The sequence below is a fragment of the Lagopus leucura genome, unplaced genomic scaffold, assembly GCF_019238085.1.
Source record: "Lagopus leucura isolate 7727_CA_CO unplaced genomic scaffold, USGS_WTPT01 204-0_obj-0_obj, whole genome shotgun sequence".
Lineage (NCBI taxonomy): Eukaryota > Metazoa > Chordata > Aves > Galliformes > Phasianidae > Lagopus > Lagopus leucura.
In genome coordinates, this window is record NW_024965430.1 from 1,339 (window position 1) to 13,420 (window position 12,082).

At 41.9% G+C, this 12,082-nt stretch overlaps 1 protein-coding gene and 1 long non-coding RNA gene across 6 annotated transcripts; both read right to left on the reverse strand.

Annotated features, from left to right (window-relative positions):
* Window positions 1–4,123: 4,123 nt before the first annotated feature.
* Window positions 4,124–10,086, reverse strand: LOC122192108. 5 transcript variants are annotated; one of them, XR_006182543.1, is made up of 6 exons: window positions 10,001–10,086; window positions 9,779–9,895; window positions 6,528–6,770; window positions 5,768–5,832; window positions 5,286–5,644; window positions 4,915–5,114 (listed from the first exon to the last, which is right to left on the reverse strand). It is a non-coding gene; the product is annotated as an uncharacterized LOC122192108 (long non-coding RNA). The 5 variants fall into 5 exon arrangements; XR_006182540.1 differs by having other exon boundaries at window positions 9,779–10,070; XR_006182542.1 differs by lacking the exons at window positions 6,528–6,770; window positions 9,779–9,895; window positions 10,001–10,086 and adding an exon at window positions 4,124–4,163 and having other exon boundaries at window positions 5,049–5,114; window positions 5,768–6,515.
* A 1,053-nt stretch (window positions 10,087–11,139) lies between these two features.
* Window positions 11,140–12,020, reverse strand: LOC122192110 (rho GTPase-activating protein 32-like). The gene is made up of 2 exons (XM_042892575.1): window positions 11,856–12,020; window positions 11,140–11,666 (listed from the first exon to the last, which is right to left on the reverse strand). Exons 1-2 carry the CDS (start codon window positions 11,980–11,982, stop codon window positions 11,290–11,292), a joined length of 504 nt encoding a protein of 167 aa, XP_042748509.1. The 5' UTR covers window positions 11,983–12,020; the 3' UTR covers window positions 11,140–11,289.
* Window positions 12,021–12,082: the final 62 nt, after the last annotated feature.

The window sequence follows — 12,082 nt, forward strand, 5'->3', positions numbered from 1 at the left end:
CTAACTGTCTTGTTTATTTTGTGATTATAGCATCCTAAAATTCTTAGATTGTAAAGCTCTGTATCATGTACTGGCTGAACGGGTACAGCATGCAAGTGGAACAAACCCTACAGACCCTGGGGAGAATGAAAGTGGGAGAAAGACTGGAAGTGTGCTTTGAAGCAGGGGATGCCCTGCTAGTGATGCTGATCAAATCCACTGCTGGCATGTTCCTTCTCTCTCCTTTTCTGTGGCTTGCCATCTCTCAAGGGTCAGATAGTAATAGCATACTTGCTTAGGGAGATTCTGCTTCCCACTTAATGGAATCATCTAAAATTTTAGAGTGACACGGTGGTTATGTTGGACCATGATGTTGGGGTATCAATAGGATAGATGTTAGGGAGTAGCATGATAGGGTGACATCACTGGGAGTGATGTTGGAGTACCACAGGGATTTAACGTGAATGACTGGTTCTGGGGTGAGAGCGTTGGGGTGACACTGGGGAATGACAATGTTGGAATAATGCTGAGGGTGGATATTGTGGTGACGGTGAGGGGTGACATCAGGAAGTGACTCCAGGGTGACATTGTTGGGTTGGCACTGGTGGGTGATGTTGGGATGAAAGGGGGGTGATGTGAAGGAGTAATGCTGGGGGATTGATGCTGGAGCATCCCTGGGGGGTGACATCAGGGAGTGTTGGCGCTGATATTTGGAATGAAATAATGAGATTTTGGGAACACAATATGGGGTGAATTAGCAAGGACGTGAACCTGGAGTTTGGTGTGAAATATTGATGGTTTGTGTCTGGAATATGACATGAAATGGGCTTTGGAGCTTATTTGGATGGCAGTTTTCAGCGTAAAAAAATGCTCTTTACAGTTTCCTTGCAGGAAGAGAATAAAGAAAAGTCTGCTTTCACACAGGAGGGGATATGATATACCTTTAGCTGATTCCCACAGGGGTGTACATATTCTCCCACTACTGCTCAAGCCACCTCAGTGAACTTTGACAGAGTTTCACTGCCTTAGGATGTGTATCCATGTGTAGATGATATTTAATTGCAAGCTCATATTCTGGAAAGGTGGGGGAAGTTGCAGCAGCACTAGATGACTGAGAATTTGAGATTCCACCTGCAAACTGTCAGGGGCTAAGTAAAGGAGTGAAACTTTAAGGCAGCAAAGGCCAGCAAAATTGTGCAGACTTGACTGAACCAAAGCGGAGATATGGGAAACCAGTGTGAACAGAAGCAAAGCTGTGCAAAATCTTACAAAACCACGTGAACTTCATGGAATCTCAGTGAAGACCAGTGATCCTGCAAAGTCTTCAGTGAACCAGGGCGGACTTCTGCAAAGCCCAGTGAAGATCCACAAGCCTGTACAAAAATACCGTGAATCCGCATGGACAGTACAAGGAACCCAAGTGAAAACCCACAACATCGTGCATCCTTTGCTTTATTCAGGTTTATTATCTGGCAATGCAGCCCAGCTGGATAAGGCTCTTGTAGACTGGTAGTATTTTCTTCAGGAACACTGAAATCTGAATCAGTGGGACATCGTCCATGATCTATTATCCAACTCTTACCTTCTCCTCCCCTGGTTTCTCATTGCCTGAGCACTTCAGGTTCACAGAAGATGAAAATGAAAAGAAAAAAGGAAAATGGAGGAAAAAAAAAAAAAAAAAAAGGAAAACGGAAACGAAAAAAGGGGAATAAAAATGAAAAAAGGGAAAAGGAAAGGAGAAAAGAACGATGTAGAAAAAGAAAGAAAGAGAAATAACTAGAATTATTAAAAGGAACATTATTAGAAAAAGAAAAAAGAATTTGAAATACAATGAGGACAGGAAAAAGGCAAGGAAAAAGACAAAATAATTGGAATTAGGAAAATAAATAGAAAACGAATTGGAAATAGAACTAGAAGAAGAATTGGAAAAGGCAGAGGAAAAAGAACTGGAATTAGAAAAAGAATTACAAAAATGAAAAGGAAAAAGAAAACCAATTAGGGAAAAAAATATTAGAAAAGGAAAAAAATCAAGAATTAGAAAAAGCAGAAGAATTAGAAAAAGAATTAGGAAATAAGACAAAAAGAATTAGAAAAAAAAGTAAGAAACAGAAAAACAAGAAAAGGGGAGAAGAAAAAGGTGAAGAAAATATTATAAAAATAATTTGAAATAGAAAAGAAAGAAAATAATTAAATTAGAAAATGAAAGAGAAAAACAATTAGAAAACAAAAAAACGAGGACAAATTAGGATTAGAATGAGAATTGGAAAAAGATAAGGAACTGGAAAAAAATGGGAAATGAGAAAGAATTAGAAAAAAATATTAGAAAAGGAATTGGAAAAGGAGCTAAAAGTAGAAAGACAAAAAAAGAGGGAAAAAATAAAGGAAAATGGAAAAGTGAGAAAAAAGTCTAGAAAAAGAACTAGAAATAGAACAATGAAAAATAATAAGAAAAAAGAGAATAATTAGAAAAAATAGAAGAAGAATTAGAAAAAGAATTAGAGAGAGAAAAACAAGAATATGGAAAAGAAGATGAAAAGAAAAGGAATTGGAAAAAGAAAAGGAATTGTATAAAAAGGAATTGAGAAAAGAAAAAATGGAAAAAAATAGATGAAAAATTGGAAAGAACTGGAAATGGAAACAGACCTGGAAAAAGAATTGGAAAATGAAAAAGAAGAGAAACGAAACAAAAGCACTAGAGCAAGAGAAAGAATATGAAAAGAAAAGGAATTAGAAAAAGAAAACCAATGGATAAAGAAAAAGGAGAAGAATTAGAACGATAATTGGAAAAGGAAAAAACTTCAAAAAGAAAAACCTGGAAACAGAAAAAGAGCTGGAAAAAGATTGAGAAAAATAAAATGAATTAGAAAAAGGAAAAATATAAAGAAAAAATAGAAAGATAACAAGATTTACAATGAAAAGTAGAAAAATATTTAGAATCTGAAAAAAAAGAAACAATCAAAAAGAACAGAAAAAAATAGAAAATGAATTAGAAAATTCATTTAAAAAATTAGAAAAAATTGGAAAATGTAAAAGAAAAAACTGAAACAGAAAAATGAAAAAGACATGGAACAGGGAAAAGATGTGGAACAGGGAAAAGAAAAAGTACCACAATTAGAAAAAGAGTTGGAAAAAAATTGAAATAGAAAAAAGAAAGACTTAGACTGGGAAAAGGACCACAAAAAAGGCTTGGAAAAAGAATTAGAATTAGAAAAAGAAAAAACAAAGAGCAGGAAACGAATTAGAAAAAGAATTAGAGAAATCATTAGAAAAGGAAAAAGAAAATTAGAACACAAAAAGTATTAGAAAGACCAAAAAGTATTTTTTTTAAAAAAAGAAGAAGAATTAAAATTAGATTGAGAAATGGAAAAAGGAAATAAAGAGGAATTGGAAAAAGAAAAAGAATGAGAAAAAGAAAAAAATAGAAAAAGAATTAGACAAATAGTTTGAATTAGACAAAGAATTAGGAAAAAAAAAATAGAAAATGATCCAGAAAGAGAACACAAGAACTACAATTTGAAAAAGAATTGGGATTCAAAAAAGAAAAAAAAAATGAAATAGAAAAAGGAAAAAGACTTGCAATGAAAAGAAAAACTTGCAACAGGAAAAAGAAATAGGAAAAGAATTAGGAAAAAAAATTAGAAAAACAAAGCAGATTAGTGTCTTGCTCCAATTTATAGGAGGGAGAGGAGGTTCTTTTATTATCTATATACCCGGCGTGAGATTAAGAAACAACAGTTCAAATGTTGGTCCGACCAATTTATTACAAATCGTAATTAGGGAAATGGGGAAGGGGAGGACGGAGGCTATTACGAATTAGGGTAATGAGGAAGGGAAGGAGGGCGATAGCAAAGATAGAAAAGATAGAGAAGAAGAAGCAAGGAGTCTTTATAGGAAGCAAGAGGGAGACAGTCACCACCATGGATCTAGCGTGGTTTGTAGTTCAGTCTTTGATCTTCAGTAGTGGTGGGTCGTCAGGCATTGTTCTGTTGACGACGAGGAGAATGATGGGAACGACGGCCATGACCATGGCGATGACAGCCCCTTTTCAATAGTTTCAAAGTGGTCGAGTCAGCTGTCTTTGGAGTGACAGCTCAAATCCAATGTGGTTGAGTCAGCTCTCCTTGGAGCGGCAGCTTCTGGCTCTGGGATCTCAGCAGAAACTCCTTTGTTCCCATCTTCTGGGCCTTGCCAGCAGACAAGAGGGAACAGGGATGCCTATCTGCATCTTGTTTTTCACAGAACACGATGGTATAATTCCCCAATTTTCCCATACCAAGCTGGAGCTCTTTAGTCACAGGCCAGATCTTCTGCCAGTGAACACTCCTGAGCACTCTATTCCGGAGGCAAGCAGCTCTGGAGGAAGGGGCTTTCAAATGTTCCCAAAGTGATACCGATTGTCACATGGTTAGCACCCATCACTTGCCTCCTTAACAAATCATTGAGAGTCTTATCACAAGAAAAACCTCAGGAAGCAAGCTTTGAGCCAAAAAACAAAGGATTCTCACAATTAGAAACAGGAAAGAAGAAACAGATTTAGAAAGAGAGAAAGATTTAGAAAAGGGAATGGAAAAATAATTAATAAAGGAAAAAGAATTGGAATGGGAATTGTAATATGTTGAAGAAAATAAAATACGGAAAGGAATATGACTAAGAAAAGGAACATGAAGAAAAAGAAAAACAATTGGAAACACAGAATTGGAAACAGAATTATCAAAAGAAAAAGAATTAGAAAGAAATAGAAAAAATTCAAAACAAAAAAGAATTTGAAAAAGTCTTAAGAAAACAAATTAGAAAGAGAAAGAAAAGGAAATAAAAGAACAAGGAGAGAAAAGAAAAAGGTAAAAATAAAAAAACGAAGCAGAAAACTATTCGGAAAAGGAATTGGAAAAGGAATTGGAAAAAAGAAAAGCAGTAGAATTAGAAAGTGGATTAGGAAATGAAAATTATAAAAAGGGGGGAAAAATCAAAGGGAACTGGAAAAGGAACTGGAAAAGGAGAAAGACAAGAAGTTAACTCTGGATACCCCAAGTCTTACATGGCACGCACTAGAAGCCTGTTTTGCAACCTACCTCTTCTTTTTGCATCTCACTTGGTCAAAGCAGAGCAGTCACCATTTGGGCTCACTGTAGCTCCAACTAGGCGTAGATTGGCAACATGAAACACAAGAAAAATGAGAAACATTGCATAACGTCAAGAAATGATATTGAACCTAAAAAGAACAAACCCATGTTTGGTGGGAGCGACAGAAGGCAGAGACATCACATCAGTACTTGCGAGCCCTAAAGATGGGGGAAAAGAAAGAATACCTGGTGAAAGCCATGTGAGTGCAAGAGACAACTGATGCTGAGCCCAAAGAACTTCTACAAGTGTGGGAGCAACTTCAGAGATCAACACAGCTTGCCAGACAGAGTAAGGAGTGGATATTGGCATCCATCTATGGCTGTAGTTTTCTACTATAAACACAATGAGCCTCAGTAGAGTCCTTGCACCACTCGGGAGAGCCGCAGTTTTTCCACCACCGCTCACTGGACACAAGATAAGTAGACGTCACCATCAGGTAATGATGAAGGAATCAGTTCCCCTTTCCAAGGATCAGGGCACAACCAGCGCTACAACCCGGGGAGGCTTGAAAGGCCAATGCCATCTGATAGTGGAGTCTCCAACCCTAGAAGGAAAGAAGAAACCTTCACGTCTGGTACTGAACAACATGGGGCAGGGAGAAACAGAGGTAGTTCTCGATACTCCATGTCGTACACAGCACTCACTAGAAGCCTGTTTTGGAGCCTACCTCTTCATTTCACATCACACTTGGTCAACACTTAGTTGTATGCATTCGGGTCACCCAAGCTCCAACTAAATGTTGATTGGCAACATGAAAAACAAGACAAGACAAACGCTGCGTAATGGTAAGAAATGATACTTAATGAAAAGCAAACAAAACCCTATTACAAAGCAAAGAACATGCCCTATTACCTTGATGCTCACCTTTTCCCCTGATTCCTCATTGCCTGAGTATTTCAGGTTCACAGACCTTCCCGATGCTTAACTGTACATGGGCATACTGGCTAAATAGAAACTGTTGCTAGCTAAATGTTTATCTATTGCTAATGGCTTACATTCTCCTCCTTAAATTTTCTATCATCACTGAGGTCCTGTCTGACCAGCATCAAAAATCAGTAGTCTTGCAACATAATGAGCCTACTGATATCATTGTCAAGGGTTTTGGATTTCTAAAGGCATTATCGTAATGTTTAGGAGCGCGATGTCTATGTTGTCTGGAACTCAAGGCTCAGAGGTATTCCAGATGGCTGGACAGATAACAGCAGCAGTCCTTGTACCCATACATTCATTACTCCATCTACCCACTGAGCAAGCACCAATGTGGAAAATTCATCAAACAGGCAAGTGAAGGAGACCCTCAGAGACTCCTGATGAAATAAAAACACTCCCAAAAAGAGCTGTTAGTACTTAGTAGTACTAAGTAGTAATTAGTAGTAGTAAACAAACAACACAAGACTGGAGCAGAGACAATGACGTAAAATACTCACGTTTTAGTTCTAATGCAGAAACAACATTCCATTCCTACATAAGTACACAAACACTGTGTAACCTCACAAAATGACTACGTTTGAGGAGCACGTTGCTCCATGACAGCTCGTGCAGTGGGAGAATGAAGAATGCCTGAATCCAGGTCTGTGATCTGTTTTGGTAGCATGTGGGGTCACTTCTGGAGACTGCAGGACTATGGCATGACACGCAGCCCACTGGCAGGAAGGGGAGAGCATCAAGATCTGCTAGCAAGAAAGAAGAAGAAATCCCTGAGTCTTTTTTCTCCACAAGCATTTGTGATTCTTTCTCCTCTGCAGGGAAAAAAATAAACAAAAAAACTCCATTGTGATTCAGTCCCAGCACAATGATTAGGTGTATGGTATGTACTGAAGCATTGTGTATTAGGACAAAAGCTGCGGGAGAGTTAGTGACAGGATCATAAGTAAAACTAACTAGACGCCCAGTACTGCCAATATGGGCATGGGACCGTGACCAGCCAGTGACTGTGTTAAGGTCATCATAAGCAATTACAAAAATTAATCTGAAGAAGATTCCTGTCCAAAGCAGTAACACCAATGATACCACAGGGATCCCAGACAAAGGAGCAGAGTGAGAAGGGAACATGTGAGCTACAGCAACAGTATCAGCATTCGTTAGCATCTGGAAAACAAGAGAGAACTTCCTGGTTCCAAAGAAACCAAGGTTATAAGAAGCAAAACTGGAAAAGAAAACAAAACAAAAATAAGACTTCCTGGTCCTAAATGAACCAAAGTTAGAAGGGAGGTGAAATCCAGATGGTTAATTTTGTACAGTTCCTCCTGATCATCTTGAGGCTTCCACAAGTATTTGTGAAGAGTCTCCCTGAGGGTTAAAGGGACAGGACCACAGTGGGGCAAATCAATCAACAGCAGTTGTCCTGGGGAGTAATCATCCCAATAAGCAGCTCTTGGAGTAAGGGACCACTGGCAGTGGTTGCCCGTGGTGAAAAATATTCCAGGTCCCCAATAACCCTCTGATTCCTTTTCAGTCAGCAAGATCTTACCTCCCTCTGTTAATGGCACTTTCCACACATACTGATTTCCTAAGGGTGTCACCAAAATCCTTCCTTACTTTGGCCGGCTCCGTAGCAAACAGGGAACTTTGTCAGTACGAACATCAGAATACCCACTGCCAGTCTCTTCCCATGCACGCCCGGTTTCTATCTAAAGGCAGGGAAGGATCACAGGTTTCCCAACTTGTCTTTTTGGGCTCTCACATCCTCAAGATTTTCTCCTGGAGGAAAGTCACTACCTGGGGAACTAGCATCTATCTCCCTGTCATTTACCAACTGTTCTCTAAGGGCTTGCTGAGGGAGGCCTTTTGAATGTTCTTCTTTTTCTGTCCCCTAAGATCTTCTACTTGGTACTGCAGATATGTCACCAATTCCTGAAAGGATTTTATAATTTGGGTTTCTACCATGTGCTGTTCATTGCGGATCTCTATGGCAGCGCTAAGAGCAGCTCCTGGAACTGCACAAATGATTGATATTCCCTTTTCCTCCCCCATACAAATTTGCTTGTGGAGGGAATTTAATATGACCCATGACTCCCTCGAAGTTGGACCAATTATTCCATGCCCATTTCATCTCCACGGGGGAGAGTTTGGCACTATGCTTTTTTAAGAGACTGAGGAGCAGATTCCTGCTCTATTTTTTTTTTTTTTTTTGTAACCATCATGCCTCAAAATGTGGAGCAATCTCTTCATGGAAGGGTGGGGGGGGAACATGTACCGTCAACAACTTGCTCCTTACACTCCCAAAGTGTACACGCACACTCTCTTCTACCAGTAAGGCAGTTGCTGATACCACCTGGACACAGCCACACGTTCAGGCCAACCCTGAGATACAGGGTCTAATACCTTGAACAACTATGAATAGGTTTTCTTTTGTCTCCCTATTTTTGTGTTAGAATGCCTAAAACAGCTCTTTCACTGACAGTTATCAAAAGGTGAAATGGTTCCTTTAAGGCAGGCAGCTCTAACACAGGTGCTGTGATTAAGTCCTGTTTCAATACTTCTACTAATTCTTTTCCCTCTTTTGTCCATTTTAATATGTTGGGTTCTCCCTGTGATAGTTGGAGATACAATCTTTGTTTCTTGTACATATTCTTCTATTCACAAAATACAGAATGCAATCAAACCTAGAAACTTTTGCCGCTCCCTCTTTGTCCTGGGCAAATGAAGCTGCACAGTGCCCTGAATTCCTTCAGAACTCTCCATTTCCCTTCAGAAATCACATGCCCAAGGTATCTGACTTCTTTTTCCACATACTACAGTTCAAACAGCCCTAGCCCATATTCCCAAGAAATTCGGAGTTTTACTTAGTCTCTTACTTTAGACTCCTCTTTTCCACAACTCAGCAAATCATCTACATACTGAAACAGCTTCACCTCCTCTTCAACCTGAAACTTTTCCAAGACTTTCTCCAGCACTGAATTAGTTAAAACAAAAATAAAATATAAAATATATAATGTATATAAAATAATACATAATAATACAATATATAATATCTATAATAATATAATACATAAAATATAATAAAAATAAATTAGGCGATTCTATGTACCCTTGGGGTAAAGCAATCCACCTCTCTTGCTATTTTTGTTGCATTTTTGGATCCTCTCATTCAAGGGCAAAAAGATCTTGACTCTCTGAGTCTAAAATACAGGTCCCAAAAGCATCTTTGAGGTCTGTTACACTGAACCATTTGTGTCTGTGTGGGATTTGACTCATTAAAGTATAGGGGTTAGGAAGCAGGGGGGTCACTTGAGAACTATTTCATTAATTTTCCTTGGATCTTGTACCGGTCGATAGGTGCCATCTGCCTTCTGTAATGGCAAAACTGGAGTGTTATAGGGTGACACAGAGTCCCAGAAGACCATCTTAACCAATGTTTGTATTACAGCCTTTAGACCCATTATCCTTTCTAAAGGCATGGGGGGATAACTGTCCCTGTTTTGCAGCTTCACTCCCTCCTTGGACAGTTATTGTTAAGGAAGTAATTCCGAGTCCACCCAGTTTCCTTCCCCTGCTCGCACCTTTGGATTTCTTTTTCACTAGCAGTTATTAATAGATTCACTGACACCTTTATACCTGTTTCACAAGTTTTCAACTGCAATCCTAGAGCTGTTCAGCAGCTTTCTTTGTGAAAGGCGAATTATCCTGTGCTACATACAGAACTACTGGAAACTTCCACTGCAAAAACACAACCTACCTCTCACAAGGGGGAGAGCAGTGCAGATGGTATGCAGCAGCTATGCACAGCGTGCCTTTCACTTGCTTTTCCTCTCTCCATCTTCCATTAGCAAGCAGCATCTCCAATCTTTCCTTGCTAAAAAATCACTTCGGTAAAAAAGAACTGGCAAGCTCGCTTTAAAAATTTCCTTACTATACAACTTGATGCTTTAAAGCAGAAGCTCTCCCAGCAGTGACCTACGTTAGACAAGCTCAACTTTTGAGAGAAAAGTTATTCCTCTGCCTCTGCAGACTTTGCACACATTGCCAGGGGCAGCAGCCCAGTTCTCAGCACAGCTTTAGCAGCCACAGAAACCCAGTTGATGCCCGCTGTGCTTTTCTCTCTTCTGAAACACCGTGCTGCTGCAAGAAGCAAGGAGTAAAATCACAGAAGAACAGAACTGGGCCTGGAAGGACCTCCAGGGATCACTGAGTCCAACCCCCTGCAAAACGGGTTCCTACAGCAGGCTGCGCAGGTGGGCGTCCAGGCGGTTCTGGAATATCTCCAGACAAAGAGAAGCCACAGCCTCCCTGGGCAGCCTGTTCCAGAGCTGCGCCATCCTCACCGAGAAGAACTCCCTTCTCATCCACGGGCGGAACTTCCCGTGCTTCACTTTACAGCCATCTCCCTTTGCTTGGGGCCGCGCAGGGCTCCTCTCCCTGTCCCGCACACCTCTGGCGGAGCTGCCCTCAGCACTCGCTCCCGTTGTGCCTTGGCTTCCGCCTCGCTGCTGCCAGGACAGCAACGGCTGCCACCGAGGTTTGTCGCACCTCCAACAGCCGGCTCCCAACGACCGCTCCCGAGCACGGCAGCTAAGCCAATTGCAGCCGGCGGACCTACTGCGGATCAAGGAATCCCCGGGGGAGGGGACAGCGCTGACGCTAACCAATGAGAGACTGCCAGGGGTGGGACAGAGCTGATGCTGACCAATGAGACACCGGGTCTGAGTGAGCTCGTCATGCCGCAGCGTGATGGTGACAGGGCTGCAGATGTTCTGCACAGACAGCCCGGAGGTTGGGAGCCAGGAATGGACGCGGCTGGAGGAGAGAGGTGTTAGGCAGCAGCCAAGGCATCACAAGGCATCAAAAAGCCCTGAAAGGCATCACAAAGCCACCGCCAGGAAGCTTGGGGTTATCACCAGCAGCATCCAGGATGCTAGAAATTATTTGCTACCGTACCAAATGGGAGCTGCAGACACCCCAAAGCCAGACAAAACGGGAACTAACCCCGAGCTCTGCTTCGTGCACCCCACAGCCTCAGCGTTGCAAGCTGAAGTGCCTCATTGTTTGTTGCATTCATCCCAGTCCTCGTGAATGAAGACTCCACAGGCAGTCAAGGTGTTGAGTGAGCACAAGTGTGGTTTTATTATTAAAGGAAAAGACAGGAGGGCGTGAGAGGTCCAGGTAAAGATGGGAATCGTCCTCTCTTGGATGGAAAGGTCACGGAGAGAGTGGCTCAGAGCTCTCAGAGCCGCTGCACGGTGCCTGGGACTAGAGGCCTGATTCTAAGTCCCCGTCCATGAGGCACGGCTTCTCCTCACTGTTGCTGACCTGCTCCTGCACGGAGGTGCTGCTGTCGGGGCACTCAGGCTGTGCTTGGGCTGGGCTGCACTGCAGAGGCACCGGGTCACAGTCCAGGCTGGTGCCTGTGGTGTCTGGCAGGCTCAGGTCAGCATCTTCAGCAGAGCCGGGAGAAACGAGGGCTTGGACTTGGATGAGCTCCTCGTGTCCGTCACTGTTGTTATGCGGCAGGCTGTCAACTGAACCGCAGCCATTTGTGCTTCCTAACAGCTCTCCATTGGTGGAAGCACACAGCCCAGCATCGCTACTTGCTCTGGCACATCTGGGTTGACAAGAGCTCGAATCGCCTATAAAAGAATGAACAGGGGTTGGTGTCAAACTCTCCCAAGCTGAATTACAAAAGTGGTTCTTAATCAGGGGAGAACTGAAGCTGTCAGGTATGGGCTGGATTGCTAGAAGGAGATACAAGCCCACTGACAGCAAGAATTCTACGTTGCTGAGAAGCAGGGTGTTGAAAGCAGGATTTGCACCCTTACCTGCCAGGACTACAACGTCTGTCTCTGAGGGCTCCCTGGGACGGCACTGCGGTTGGCGTTTGGCCCCAGAAGATGGTTTTCCCAGGCTGAAGCAGGAACACCAACAGCCACCTGGTGATTCCTTCATCCTTCCCAGTGGACTTGGTCTGGAGAGAAGAAACAGGGAATGGTGTGAGTTGTGCATGGAACTCCAAAAGCATCTCTGACTCTGACACTGACAGCTCATC

Coding starts and splice junctions, on each gene's coding strand:
- LOC122192110 (XM_042892575.1), bottom strand. CDS start 11,982: ATGAAGGAATCACCAGGTGGCTGTTGGTGTTCCTGCTTCAGCCTGGGA. Junction 11,667..11,855: donor AGACGTTGTAGTCCTGGCAG/GTAAGGGTGCAA, acceptor ATTCTTTTATAG/GCGATTCGAGCTCTTGTCAA.